Below are 12,527 nucleotides of genomic sequence, written 5' to 3'. Positions count from 1 at the left end.
GTACACATGCAAATTAAAAAGCATAAATTTCAACCCACCTCTGTCCTTCAAGGGCCTGTAACTCTGAAAGTATTCGGAGTGTGAAGGTAAAACTTTGCATGATTTCAATAAATATATTCAAGCTATTGTACAAAAATCTGCTGATTCTGACAAGTCATGCAGGAGATGCTGATTGATTTTTCAGACTGACCTTATTGCATTTTACTGCACATTACTGCCACCAACTGTTAAAATGTGAAATTTAAAAAAATAGAAATACATGTATATTTTACACCTCAAGATCAAAACTCTACACACTACCTTTAAACCTGTTAAATGAGTTTTCCTTCTCAGTCACCAGCAAACTTGTCTCGTCTGTCAAGCTGAAAGGAAAACAAATAATTAGAAATATTTGATCTACCAGCTGGATTTTATTAGCAACACAGCCTCATAAAATCATCCAACAAATGCTAAGATATTGTAGAAATACTAAGGTCCAAGAGTGTGCACTGAGTTGGATATTAACATGAATAACATAAGATTTACATTTTCATTACAGGTATAAACATATCATGAGTCTAATTCTTGTCTATGTCCAAATCTACGTCTCAGACAAATAGGCCTTGTGTTTGTTGAAGATTGTGATTATGTTCTCTGCACACGTTCACACACTTTCTTGGGGTTTTCTACACTACATATGCATAAATTATTATTTTTTGCATCACAGAAGAGGTTTACATATACATGGCTATTAAACTTATTGAGTTGGATGTAAGGCAGCGATCACCAACTCTGTTCGATCTACCTACAGAAACTTCAGTTTAAATACCTCACCGACTCTTACAAATAACTGGAGCGGACAAAAGTAAAAGTCCTACAAGCCCGGCTACGACGACAGCTCTTAGAAAAGTGGGAATTAGCACCACCGATGGAAGGAAACATGAAGAAAAGAGAGGAAACCAAATGTGATGGTGGGTGAGAAAAAGCTGACTTTATAAAGCAAGTGGATGTTGGCCATTTTACAGCTCTCATACAAAAGGCTTACAAAAACACGACACACACACTCACACACACATTCACACGTGTTCTCACACCAGCTGAAATAGTGAATGACAGGGAGTGACGTGAAGGACAACGAATGATAAAATATCTTAAGGTGCTTTAACAATAGTCGTGTTGTCAGTGTCCATCATCTATCAGACTCAAACTGAAAAACAACAACAACAAAAAAACACAGATTGTATTTACTGAGCATGACGAGCTAAAGTGGAAACCGGTGATGATTCCAAACAGCACACACACATGAACAGTGATACACTATCCACTTAAAAGATTCCTCCCGTTCAGTGGAAAAACTGCAGTTAGACGACTGAAGTTTTCTCATAAAACGGCACCTCTCCCTGTATCTGACTTAAATAGATTCAACATAAAACAACAGGACAGCCCGTCAGTTATTATGTTATCTGTCACACTCAGAACTTATCTGGACAAAAACACTTGATAATAAAATAACAATCCTTGAAATGTAGGTTAGGTGCTGTTGAAATAAAAAAAAAGCAATGTGGTGTTCCATCCTTTCTAAAATCCTCTTTACACAGTCGGATTCATCCTCTAATAAATATAATACCTAAAAGGTCAGTAACCTGTCTGCACACACTTCCCACACATGACTACATCTCCTGAAGCCCCACAGGGAGTGTAACCTCTAGTGTGAAGTGAATTTGAAATAACACAAATGCGGGTTTTGTTAAAGTGCATCAATCCTAATGTGAAAATGACTCAACATCAAAAATATTGTTTCTAACCTTCGACTACATGTTTAGAAAACCAGTACAGCAGTGTCAGTGACGTTGTTCACCTTGTACAGAGGTGCAATGTTTGAAATGATTGCAGATTGTGATCGATAACGTCCCCAAATTTGTTGCTTTCACTGATACATGCACAGTCTTTTCCACTTGTAACTGTGGTGAATTAATGTCCGTTTACCTGACGATGACGACGCAACGTGTCGGCTGCTCGTCTCCCAAAACACAGTCGACAGAACAGACCTGCTGACGAAACACTGTTTTTACAACACTCTTTGGGGATGTACTGAAATAAACTGTAACAAGTGTTCTAAAATTGGAGACACTGCAGAAAAATGAAAAAAAATAAACCGTGATCTTGGTGATCTTACTGCCCTCAAACTGCTGAAATGGGAGAAAGCATCACTGCGGTCCTTCAGCATCCTTCCATCGCTGTCAAAAGTTAAAGGTCACTGACTGGACGTTTTGGGTTCTCCATGATAGAAAAATAAGGGTACAAAGACAAGATTAAAAAACAATATTAGTTTGTAGAAGTCTTCTGTTAAAGATGGCTAGTTAGAGCTAAAAGTATTCTGTCTGTGTTAAGCTGACGAGCCGTACACGGAAAACACATAAACGTGCGGCAGGTCTCTGTTGATGTCCTGTGGCTGCTGTGCTGAGGGATGAATGTGTCGCAGAAAAGGGATGGACGGGTTCAGGTGGGGGAAGTCTGGAATCAACATTATAGCTGCTTCACGTAGTTTCCTGGGAAGGTTCCAAACAGCTTGCTCCTTCGAGAGGTCCCTTCACAAACAGAGCAGCAAAAGGACATCATCAGAGCTATAACCAGGACCAGTCCTCTCTAAAACCAATGCAGAGACACTGATACATGCTTTTATGATTGACTACTGTATTGATGTCCTATCTGGTCTCCCTAAAAAGACAATCATTCATCTTCAACTTCTTCCAAAACTCAACAGCAGGAGTTCTCACTAAGACCAGCAGGAGAACTCACATTCCACTTATATATCAATGACTTTATTTCTGTATCGAAACTGCTCAAATGTATTCTCTTTGCAGATAATACCACTTTATTTTATTCCGCAGAAAATTTAACACAGGTGTTGGATGTGGTCAAAAAGGCATTTAGAAAAATAAAAACATGGTTTGATGTCAATAAATTGTCACTAAATCTGGGAAAACTAACTTTATGATACTGAGTAACAGAGGAAAGACATTGACTGTTCCAACAATACAGATGGTATTGAAAGTACTAGAATGAGGGAAAGTAAGTTTTTGGGTGTCATGGTTGATGAGAACTTGAACTAACTAACAAACACTGATTTTAAAGTCTATTTCAGAATTAATTTTAGAACCTTTCATTAGTTTATGAAACTCTTAATGGCCTCTGTCCTTCATATTTATCAGATTTATCTTATGAACCCGCTAGAACCCTCAAGGCTTCTGAAAGTAGCTTTTTAAATTAAACCTAAAGCCAAAACAAGAACATCTCTGGAACAGCAGAAGACCTGAGGCCAGAAGAGTACTGATATTTTTTGATTGATTTAATGGATTTAATTTATTTATTAGTCTTCTTATATTTAATTTTATTTATACTCATCTATTTATTAATAGAAATTTAGTCTATTTAATGTACAGTTTATTACATTGTTTTTATCATTCCTTATTCTATTTTTCCAAATTTTTGACTCATATTTCTATCTCTGTCGAGCTTATTTTATTGTATGTTATCTCACCTGGTGTTTCCTCATTGCATGTGTTATATAGAATAGTGTTTTCTCAGTTCCTCAATCACTCAGTTTTAGAGTCCTTTATTGATAACTGGACTGTTAACCAAATTTAAACTTGAAACTTTGTGATATTTCATCAAAATCACTATATTCTACATGTCTCATTTAAAATGAAGAATGCAAGTAGTAAAATAGATTTAGAATTTAGAGAATATTGGTAGCTGGTAAGAATATTTTTCAGTTTTAGTGAAATAAATAATCAAACATGTTCAACTTTGTCATACTATACAAAAAATACTTTTAAGTTTTCTATACCTCTAGTCATGGTTGTGCTGTTTCCTAAAGAGGTGCAAGATTTTATATTGCTGTGAAGAACATCCAGAAACTGCTTGCTGCCCTCAGCTGTGAGTAATATTAGTGATTTCTTTACAGACAGTCTGGGTATAAATGTGCAGTGGGTCCACACTGACATCTACTGGTGGCAGCCTGTTGACATCCCAGTAGCACCAACCAAACTGCAACACTTGATCTGTTTTTGAACACCACATTTCTTTTTCTAATTGAGTCATTAGAAAAAGTGTATTTTCAGACCTACTTGGAAGTAAAAATTTAGTATGTATACAAAACAGTCTCAATTTATCCCACCTTTCCCCTTTTAAAGAGGTTTTTGGGAGCTTGTGTGTTATTTGTAAAGCCACTTGAGGCAATAATGACAAGAAAAGCACTCAGAGCGCAGTACTCCGCCAAGGCTGCTCAGTCGTATGATTCCTGACGGACAAGTCTCGATAAGTTGGTGGATTTGTAGTAGGACTGCAATCATGTGATCGTCAGCAGGCAGCTGACCTAGTGTTCACATGTTGTCATAGTTACAGTGATGCCGTGCCACTATCATACAATGATATAGAAATCTCTAACAAATCTGTGGATCCAGAATATAAGCTTGTGTCATTTCTGACCTTCCCTGAAAATTTCACCTAAATCGTTAGTCCGTTTTTGAGTAATGTTGCTAACAGACAGACAGACAGACAGACAGACAGACAGACAGACAGACAGACAGACAGACAGACAGACAGACAGACAGACAAATGTACGCCGATTGTCACATAACTCTGCTGCGTTCCTTGGCGGAGTAAATAAACTGACCTGACTGTATGCAGTGGCAGACAGAGTATTCAGATTTTAAACTTAGGTAAAAGTAGTAACATTACACTATTACTACTTATTACAGATTCATTTAAATTTAGGGAATATTTTGCTAATGTTCATGGCCAAGGTGAAGATTTTTTTTTTACTAGTTAGTTTAAGCTGTCAAAATGCATCATAACCGATAAACTACAACCTAAATAAATTAAAAAGTAAGAGGATAAAGTAGTATAAAATGAAAAGACCTAAATAAGTACAAAGAAAATGTACTTCAATATAGTACATCAGTTAATGTATGTTTACTACATACTCTGCCAAGAGAGATAATTCGGAATCTTCAAAGTCTGAAAGAGTTTGCCCTATATTTCATGGATCGGTCTTCTAAAATGCATTGCTTTCCTCATTTATTTCTCTGCTTTCTCTCTGCTGTACTGATGAGCTGTATTTACGTTTATCATGTTTTTGGCTCAGAATGTTATGCTGTAAAGTGTCACGATAAAAATAACTAGTGAACGTATTTTCTCCTCTTACCAACGAACCAGCCATCGTCGCATTTCTCCATCACGTCAACGATGTCTCCTTCCCTCAGCTCCAGCTCGTCCTCGTTGCGAGGCATGTAGTTGTACAAGGCCTGGTAACTGAGTAAGAAAAACTGTCATGAATAATCCATGACACACTGCACCGATAGTACTGGACAATAATGGAACTCTTTTTTATTCTATAACCAGCAGGTTTATCCTCTGTATTCTTACAATATTTTTTACATGACACAAACAAAAAAGCACATTTTAATTTAATTCGTATTGATGTAGTTAACTGATTCTAATTACTGCTTTCTAAGTACACAGAGAAAACAAGAGATCAACATATGATTAAAGAGGATAATTGTGATATTAATGATAACAAACACCACTTACGGGTCTCCTCCACCGTGGAGTGCATCTTGTACTAATCGCTGAGTTGGAGAAAGAGAAAAACACAAAAAACGATGAATCAAAATGTGCCATTTGTGCTGCTTTCTGTCCATGGTTTAACGAGAAAACACTTTGTAATATTCTCACTTATTATCCAGAGATAATAAAATCTCCTTTTCTCATTAAGGAAAATTACACTGTGTTGAGAAAATGTTATAAAATGTGTGGCGATCAGTCATGAATAAAATGTTTTTGTTTTCCCTGCACAGTGACTCGAGTGCAGTAAGAGCATAGTTGAAGGAAGACAAGCCCCCCTACCCTTCGACCTCTAACGGGTGACAGACAGGACCTCCGGGACAAGATGGGGCTACGAGGAGGCTTACCGCCAACAAGTGGATCCTGCTTAACAGGCAGAAAGACCAGAAGCAACACACCTATAATCATTTTTTAAACAGTAAGCGAGTCAGCGGCCTTCACTATGAGCTGAACACACGGGCAGAAATTCTAATGACATGCTGTAAAATGTCATCCTTCAAGATGCCAATGCCAGCGAAAACCCTCCTAATCACAACAGCAGCAGCAGAGCTCGCTCTTATTCTCATTCAAGCATGTTAGTGTTCAAAACACACTGAGCTCACACTGTCATAACCTATGTCAATAAATTCGGATTAATCATTCAAGTCATCGCAAATCTATGCATTTAACAGAGCATCAGTCCAACACCTAAAAGCTCTCAAATTACAATATTAAGCAGCGTTTTTCCTACATAACTGAAGTAAAGACCAATCAGACAAGGTGCTTTTTGTCTTTTACTTCAGTAATCGCGTCATCTGGAGCTCCACCAACAGCAGAACCATCATTAGTACTTAAAATCACCACAAACAAGATCAAAACCAACAACGCCACCATAATCTCTGCATTCCAGCTTTACCTTCAACTTGGGAGACCTACGTCCTGGATGGGGGAGAGCAGGGACAGTGGGAGGAGAGCGTGGGGTGGACAGGGGAGGAGAGACGGTTTTGGTGGGGGACGGGGCGGGAGGGGGCAGAGGCGACTTCGAGACTGGAGTGGGAAGGCCGGGAGAACTTGGAGGGTGAGAGAAACGCTGTGGGGGGAGGTCCGGAGAGGGGTGAGAGAAGTGGGGGGGAGGTGGTGAGACGGCCGGGGAGAGTGGCTGTAGAGGCAATGTGGAGAGCTGGGGGAGGGACGGGGGCCGAGGGGAGGCAGGGATGATGCTACGATTGTGCTGTTGTGATCGGGAGGAAGAAGGGGGGAGTGCGGAGGTCAGAGGTGGAGGTTTGGAGGGTGAGGAGGGTGGGGAGGGACTGGGGTGAGGTGTCAGAGTGGAAGGAGAGACTTCTGCCTATAAAGGAGGGTAAAGACACACATGAAGCTCAATCACATGAAGATAATTTTAAATCCGTCCTGTTTGTATTTTACTGAATCTCAGAAAGGACATGGAGGAAAAAACACAGATGGATTAACAAAAAAAAAAAAACTACGTAAGAAAAGACCTAGAGACTATCAAAACCTGGTAAATAAAGACTCCTTTTAAGGTGATAATGTAGTTCTTATAATCTATCTGTCTATCTATCTATCTATCTATCTATCTATCTATCTATCTATCTATCTATCTATCTATCTATCTATCTATCTATCTATCTATCTATCTATCTCATTCACTATACGATTCTTTTTTGAATGGAACACACAAATCATCTACAGTACTTTTTGAAATCCACCTCATTATTTATGACTTTTTTAAAATTCTCTACTGATTTGTAAAGATGTTGACAAATAAATCTCTTGAATCTCTGTCCTCAAGACTTGTTTCATTTGTCCGTCCACAGGCTTCTTCAGTTTTAAATGAAACTAACTGTAATGATTTTGCGAATTTGTGGACTCCAATTAGAAATCATAGTTTTTAATTAAAGCATCTTACTATTTTAATTAACTATATTTAATTAGTTAAAACTACCTGTTGCCCCACTTATGAATAATCAATCCTCGCATTTATTGTTGTGGAGTTAGAGAAAAATAGGACACGGTCCTCTACTATATCTGCACAACATCTGTCACTATATAGATATTAACAGATGGCATATTTCCATTTAATGTCTTCGTTACCTGTAAACTAATTCATTCAAATGGCTGAGTAGCCAAATTACTATGATCTGTTTGGATAAAATTTAAAGGAGAAACAATCAACAAGACAATTTTGTTTCTAAAATACAGAAATAAAAACATTTTCCTCAATGTCCCTTCCATTTCCTTTTTTAATTTTCAGACTCTACGTAAGCAGCTCACACCATGCTCTACCTGTGGTGGACTGAGTCTCTCATTTAAAACTCTAACATCCTCCTCGGTGTCCTCTCTAGCTTCATCCTCCTCCTCAATGAACAACTCAGTGTATCCCTTTAGCTTTACCGACGGTTGCTCCTTTTGAATTTTTGATTGCTCTCCTAACAAAACAGCGGACAATGGCTCCGTTGTTACAGGCTTGCGAAACTGCACCTGTAGCTGAACGCCGCCCATTGAATCATTTGCTGGAACTACAGCTGGCTGATGGGATTTTCTGGCTTTCAACTGCAGCCTTCTGCTCTGAGATTCAGTGATCAGCTTGGCTGGTGGAGATTCTACTGAAGGCAAAACGTCGCCATCATCTGTGCTGCTGGATCCGTCCAGAATCATGGACAGCAGCTCATCATAAGGGTCTCTTACTCGCAGCTCAATGTCTGGGGTTTTGCTACTTTTGTTCACTTGCACTGTGGATTTGTGCTGCTGTGGAAGCTGTGTGGGTGACTTTATTTGCGGCTCTGGGGAGAATAAAACCTCTGGCTTCGCAATGTACAATGGTTCAGGTGCTTCGGTGATATGTAACCCTGTGTTGTTAATGGTATATCGAAGCGAAGAGTCAGGAGGCGGAGAGGAGAATGACGAATGAGGAGGAGGAGGTGGAGGAGGAAGAGGAAGAGGAGGTGGAGTAGGCAGGGAGAAAGACAAGGCAGGTGTGGTTGGACCTAAAGTGAGGCTCCCCTCTTTAAAAATGGGGGTTCTGGAAACTGTCTGGGGTGAAGGGGTGAGGACTTTCTGTGACGGCACAGGTGAGAGCGCCTGAGGCTCCTGGGGCTTTGGCAAAGGTGTGAAATCGGCAGGGAGAGGAGGCGGCGTGGGTGGTACAGGGGTGGTTGTGAGGGACCGAGCTGGAGAGGATGATGATGATGGTTCCATGGTGAGGGAAAGCCACTCGCTGGTGACGGCTTGCAGGTCGGGCCTTCTCAAAGGGGGGTGAGGAGAGGGGAGGTCAAGGGTGATGGAAGATGGAGGTAAGTGATAGAAAGGCTCCATGGGAGTAAGGTGAAAAAGAAGAAACAGAGTGTGATTTATAAAAGTGGGACAGGAAAGTACTGCGTGTGTGTTTTGACTAGTCAAGGCTGAGCTGTGCCTAATGGGATAAAAATGCAGAATTTACACCGGTTTGCAGACTTCTGTACTTATTTAACTATATTCACATACAAAAAACTATCTAACCTGACTGGAGGCTTTTGAGGATATAAAATGTGTTTGGCATTTGTAGCGCTGGTTGATAACCAAATCTATTGCTCACAAAAATATAAATAAATACCCCAAAGTCATGAATGAATACATTTTTTAAAGTGATTCATTGCTTTAAACTATTTTAGTTTATAAGCTCTATTGTGGAGGTTTATTAGTTGCTATGTTCTGAAGAGTGAGCGAGTCCTGACTTTCTTACCTTGATGGGTGTGGAGCTCGGTGTCCTGTTGCCAGGGTAACCGTGCGGATCGATGTGGTGAGTGGAGCTCTTGGACGGGGAGCGTTTGACAATGTCGACGTAGGACACGGGAAAGATGCCCTGTTTGGTTGTGTCTGGGATCTTCCCCTCGTACCAGTTCTGATCCACCTGCCTGATCACAATCACTCTCTCACCCTACACACATGCAACAAAAATATATACAACAGATTTAACTGCAATACAGCACAAAACTCTACAGTGTTATATTTCACACTCAGTCTCTGGCTGTACTGTTAATTACCACTTCATGTGTTTTTCAAATGCTGTAGTTGGGGCTCCAAATACTAATAACAATTTTTGACCAACTATTTAACCACTGTAGCTTTAATTACATCAAACATATACTAAATATATCATAACACATTTTTATTCACTGTGGGCTCATTGTTCACTGTAATATAAGTCCTATACCTCTATGGAAACAGCACAACCATCGCTAGAAGGACCCAGAAGTCAAAAACATAAAAAAGAGGAAAGAAAGAAAGAAAAAGAACTAAAAATAGAGCAACAAATACACAGACAGGTATAAATATGTAGAAAATTTTTCAAAGTGCCCACAGGCGTTATTGATAGTGGTAAAAACTACAATGTATATAAATATATATAATACACTATAGATATTTTACTTTGTAACTATTGTTAATTTGTTTCCATACTTGTTTCCTCGTTGCGTTATATAAACACAGCCTGTAGTGGAGCTGTAAAGTCACAGAATTGTTGTCACATGACTATTAATCACAGGGGAGTCCCAAATGGTGCCATGTTGCACAGAGGAGCACAGAATTTTTTATTTTTAAACGGAATCTAGTTGGAGCAAATGGTTTATTTTTGACAATTTTTTTATGAGCAAGTCCATAAGTTTAAAGTCCAGATTTAATTAGGTTTCCCAAAGGAACGGCAGTCAAAATGAGTACCCGTAGGTCAGGAATTGTCAGAAAGTTAAAAATACAATGATTCTTTCCATAAACAGTGTCTGGATGTGATAAATTTAGCTGACTTTTTAAAAAGACAACGTGATTTTCAAGCCTGCTGGTGGGTTTAGGTTTCAGATGGGTGAACTACATTTGAATGTTCCTTAATAAATAGTTTGAACCAGTAATAACGAAATATAATGCAAACATCTAATCAAAATGCTGAAAGCACCTCTTTATAAAGACACACAATCATAAAATACTGTAGCTACCTTTCTTAGCGATAGCTCCACATTAGTATCAGCGTTGAAGTTGTAGCGTGCCACTGCTTCTCCAATCTCTCTGACATGCGCTGGAGGAGGAGGACGGATGGGCTGCTGCTTCTCGGTGGACGGCATCTTCTGTGTATGTGTTGAAAAAGGAACAGGAGGTTCACATTTAAATAATAAGACAATGGTGCACACACACAAACAGACATGCTGAGTCACACATCAGCAGCACACTCACCTCTACGTATGATATGGGGAAAATTCCCACCCGTCCACGGTGCTCTCCTTCATACCAGTTGGTATCTATCTGCCTGATGATGTTCACTGCATCACCTTTTTTAAACGTCAGCTCCCTGTAACACAGTTGCATCAGTAAAGACTATTTGCATGCATCTTTTATCCACTGAATAGACGCAAGGAAGACATGAGCTGCAGCATTTCATGTAATCAAGCATCTGTGAAAGTTTCAGCCACCCAAGCAGTGTAAAGCAAGACTCAGTACAGCAGAAATGAGCCTTATTCATGCAAACATGTAAAAACTGTAAAAAAGAAATCAGTTAAAGCCATCCAGGTATTGTGATAAGATGTGACAATTAAGTTTTCTTAGAAAGCAACAGAAATTGTATGCAAAAAAATTTAATGCAGCATATGGAGATGCGTTTAAGTGCAGTTCGATCGGTTCGGCTTTCTTGTGCGTGCCATGCGCTGAGAATTTACTGTACTTACTTAGCAGTTTGTGCCTTAAAATCATAAATGGCTCTCGCAGGCTGTTTCTGATGGAGGAGAGAGAACAGAATAAGTTGTGTCATCTGTTTATGGGAGACCTAGAAGAGCGGAGTGAGAGACAGAAAGCCGGCAAACATTACCAGGTATAAAATAGAAGAAAAATGAGACATTCTTCAAATATTTAGGACCAATACTCATTCAAAGACAAATAGTTTAACTTTTTGAGCTTCAATCTGAACTGTTTTCATAGTGACAACCAATCATCTCTATGTAGCTTCATTATACATTATTTAAGTATAGTGCAGTGCTATTTGTGAAATGAAATGCTGTCTGAATTCAGTGTGGAGATAAGAATACTCGTAACCAGTTTTAATGTAGTACCTCTCTGTCAGGAGTAGGTCTTCTACTCTGAGGTGTGTGGCGTCCATCCATGGTGGAATAACTCCTGGAGACATCCTGGTCTGTGATTAGCAGAGACACATGAAAAAGTTTAAAAGGGTTACCTTAGCAACCGCCGTCATGCCGCATGACTACTACAACAACAAAAAAGTGATTTGGGAAAGTATTGAATGATACAGTGATGATGTCATTCCAATGGGTGAATGAAGGAATGAAAGCTTGGGTCAAAAAATAGGTTTGTTTTTATTTCCATTTCATAGGAAAAAACACAGTGATAGGACTTTTCCCACAATATAGAACATGCAATCCTACAAAACAAGTGGATTACAAAATGAAACACAGGTCAAAAATTATGCCAAAAAAACCCCACAAATGTACAAGCAAATGGCTCGAGGGAAAGAAAATGTTTTTTGTAATAATAAGATGATTCCATAAATTGATCTTCAAAACAGACAAATGATACAACCAAAACAGTAGTCAATTTAAACAGAAAAAAGGAGTATTGACATTCATTTACTCCAACCAACAATCCTGTCTCTGAGAAATCCCAGTATAAACAGCAAAGGAAAGAATGGAAATATCATACTGAGGAAATGTTACTGTATTTGCAAATAAATTGATCTACTAAAGGGAAAGGTTGTGGTCTGTTTTAACACAGAAGTCCACAGTGTAGAGACAAAACGTACTTTACGTTTTTCTGTGACTTTGTTGTCTAAATGTTACCATAGATGCGAGTATCGATGTGAACCACGACCCCTGGAGTGAGAATGGATTGCTTTGCATGCCAAAACTCTGATGCAGTCCATTCACGCATTCACTTCAGAAAAAAAAAATACA

General features: G+C 39.1%; 1 protein-coding gene across 17 annotated transcripts in view; it reads right to left on the bottom strand.

Annotated features, from left to right (window-relative positions):
• Window positions 1-945: 945 nt before the first annotated feature.
• The window catches only part of sorbs2a (sorbin and SH3 domain containing 2a), a 72,489-nt gene continuing 60,907 nt past the window's right edge, over window positions 946-12,527 (bottom strand). For 13 of the 17 annotated variants that reach the window (XM_055010244.1, XM_035957944.2, XM_055010243.1 and 10 more), the window contains 11 exons: window positions 11,673-11,752; window positions 11,292-11,389; window positions 10,804-10,918; window positions 10,569-10,697; window positions 9,326-9,520; window positions 7,891-8,913; window positions 6,503-6,934; window positions 5,890-5,973; window positions 5,575-5,612; window positions 5,189-5,295; window positions 946-2,567 (listed from right to left, as the gene is read on the bottom strand). In XM_055010244.1, the coding sequence (XP_054866219.1) occupies window positions 2,506-2,567; window positions 5,189-5,295; window positions 5,575-5,612; window positions 5,890-5,973; window positions 6,503-6,934; window positions 7,891-8,913; window positions 9,326-9,520; window positions 10,569-10,697; window positions 10,804-10,918; window positions 11,292-11,389; window positions 11,673-11,752 (2,363 nt within the window). In that variant the 3' untranslated portion in view covers window positions 946-2,505. The remainder of the gene's footprint in view (window positions 2,568-5,188; window positions 5,296-5,574; window positions 5,613-5,889; window positions 5,974-6,502; window positions 6,935-7,890; window positions 8,914-9,325; window positions 9,521-10,568; window positions 10,698-10,803; window positions 10,919-11,291; window positions 11,390-11,672; window positions 11,753-12,527) is intronic. The other 4 variants (XM_055010246.1, XM_055010253.1, XM_055010245.1 and 1 more) reach the window with 3 other exon arrangements.

The sequence above is a fragment of the Amphiprion ocellaris genome, chromosome 4 (assembly GCF_022539595.1).
Source record: "Amphiprion ocellaris isolate individual 3 ecotype Okinawa chromosome 4, ASM2253959v1, whole genome shotgun sequence".
Classification (NCBI taxonomy): domain Eukaryota; kingdom Metazoa; phylum Chordata; class Actinopteri; family Pomacentridae; genus Amphiprion; species Amphiprion ocellaris.
The sequence above is the reverse complement of the archived record's forward strand: the minus strand, read 5'-3'. Positions and strand labels throughout refer to the sequence as shown.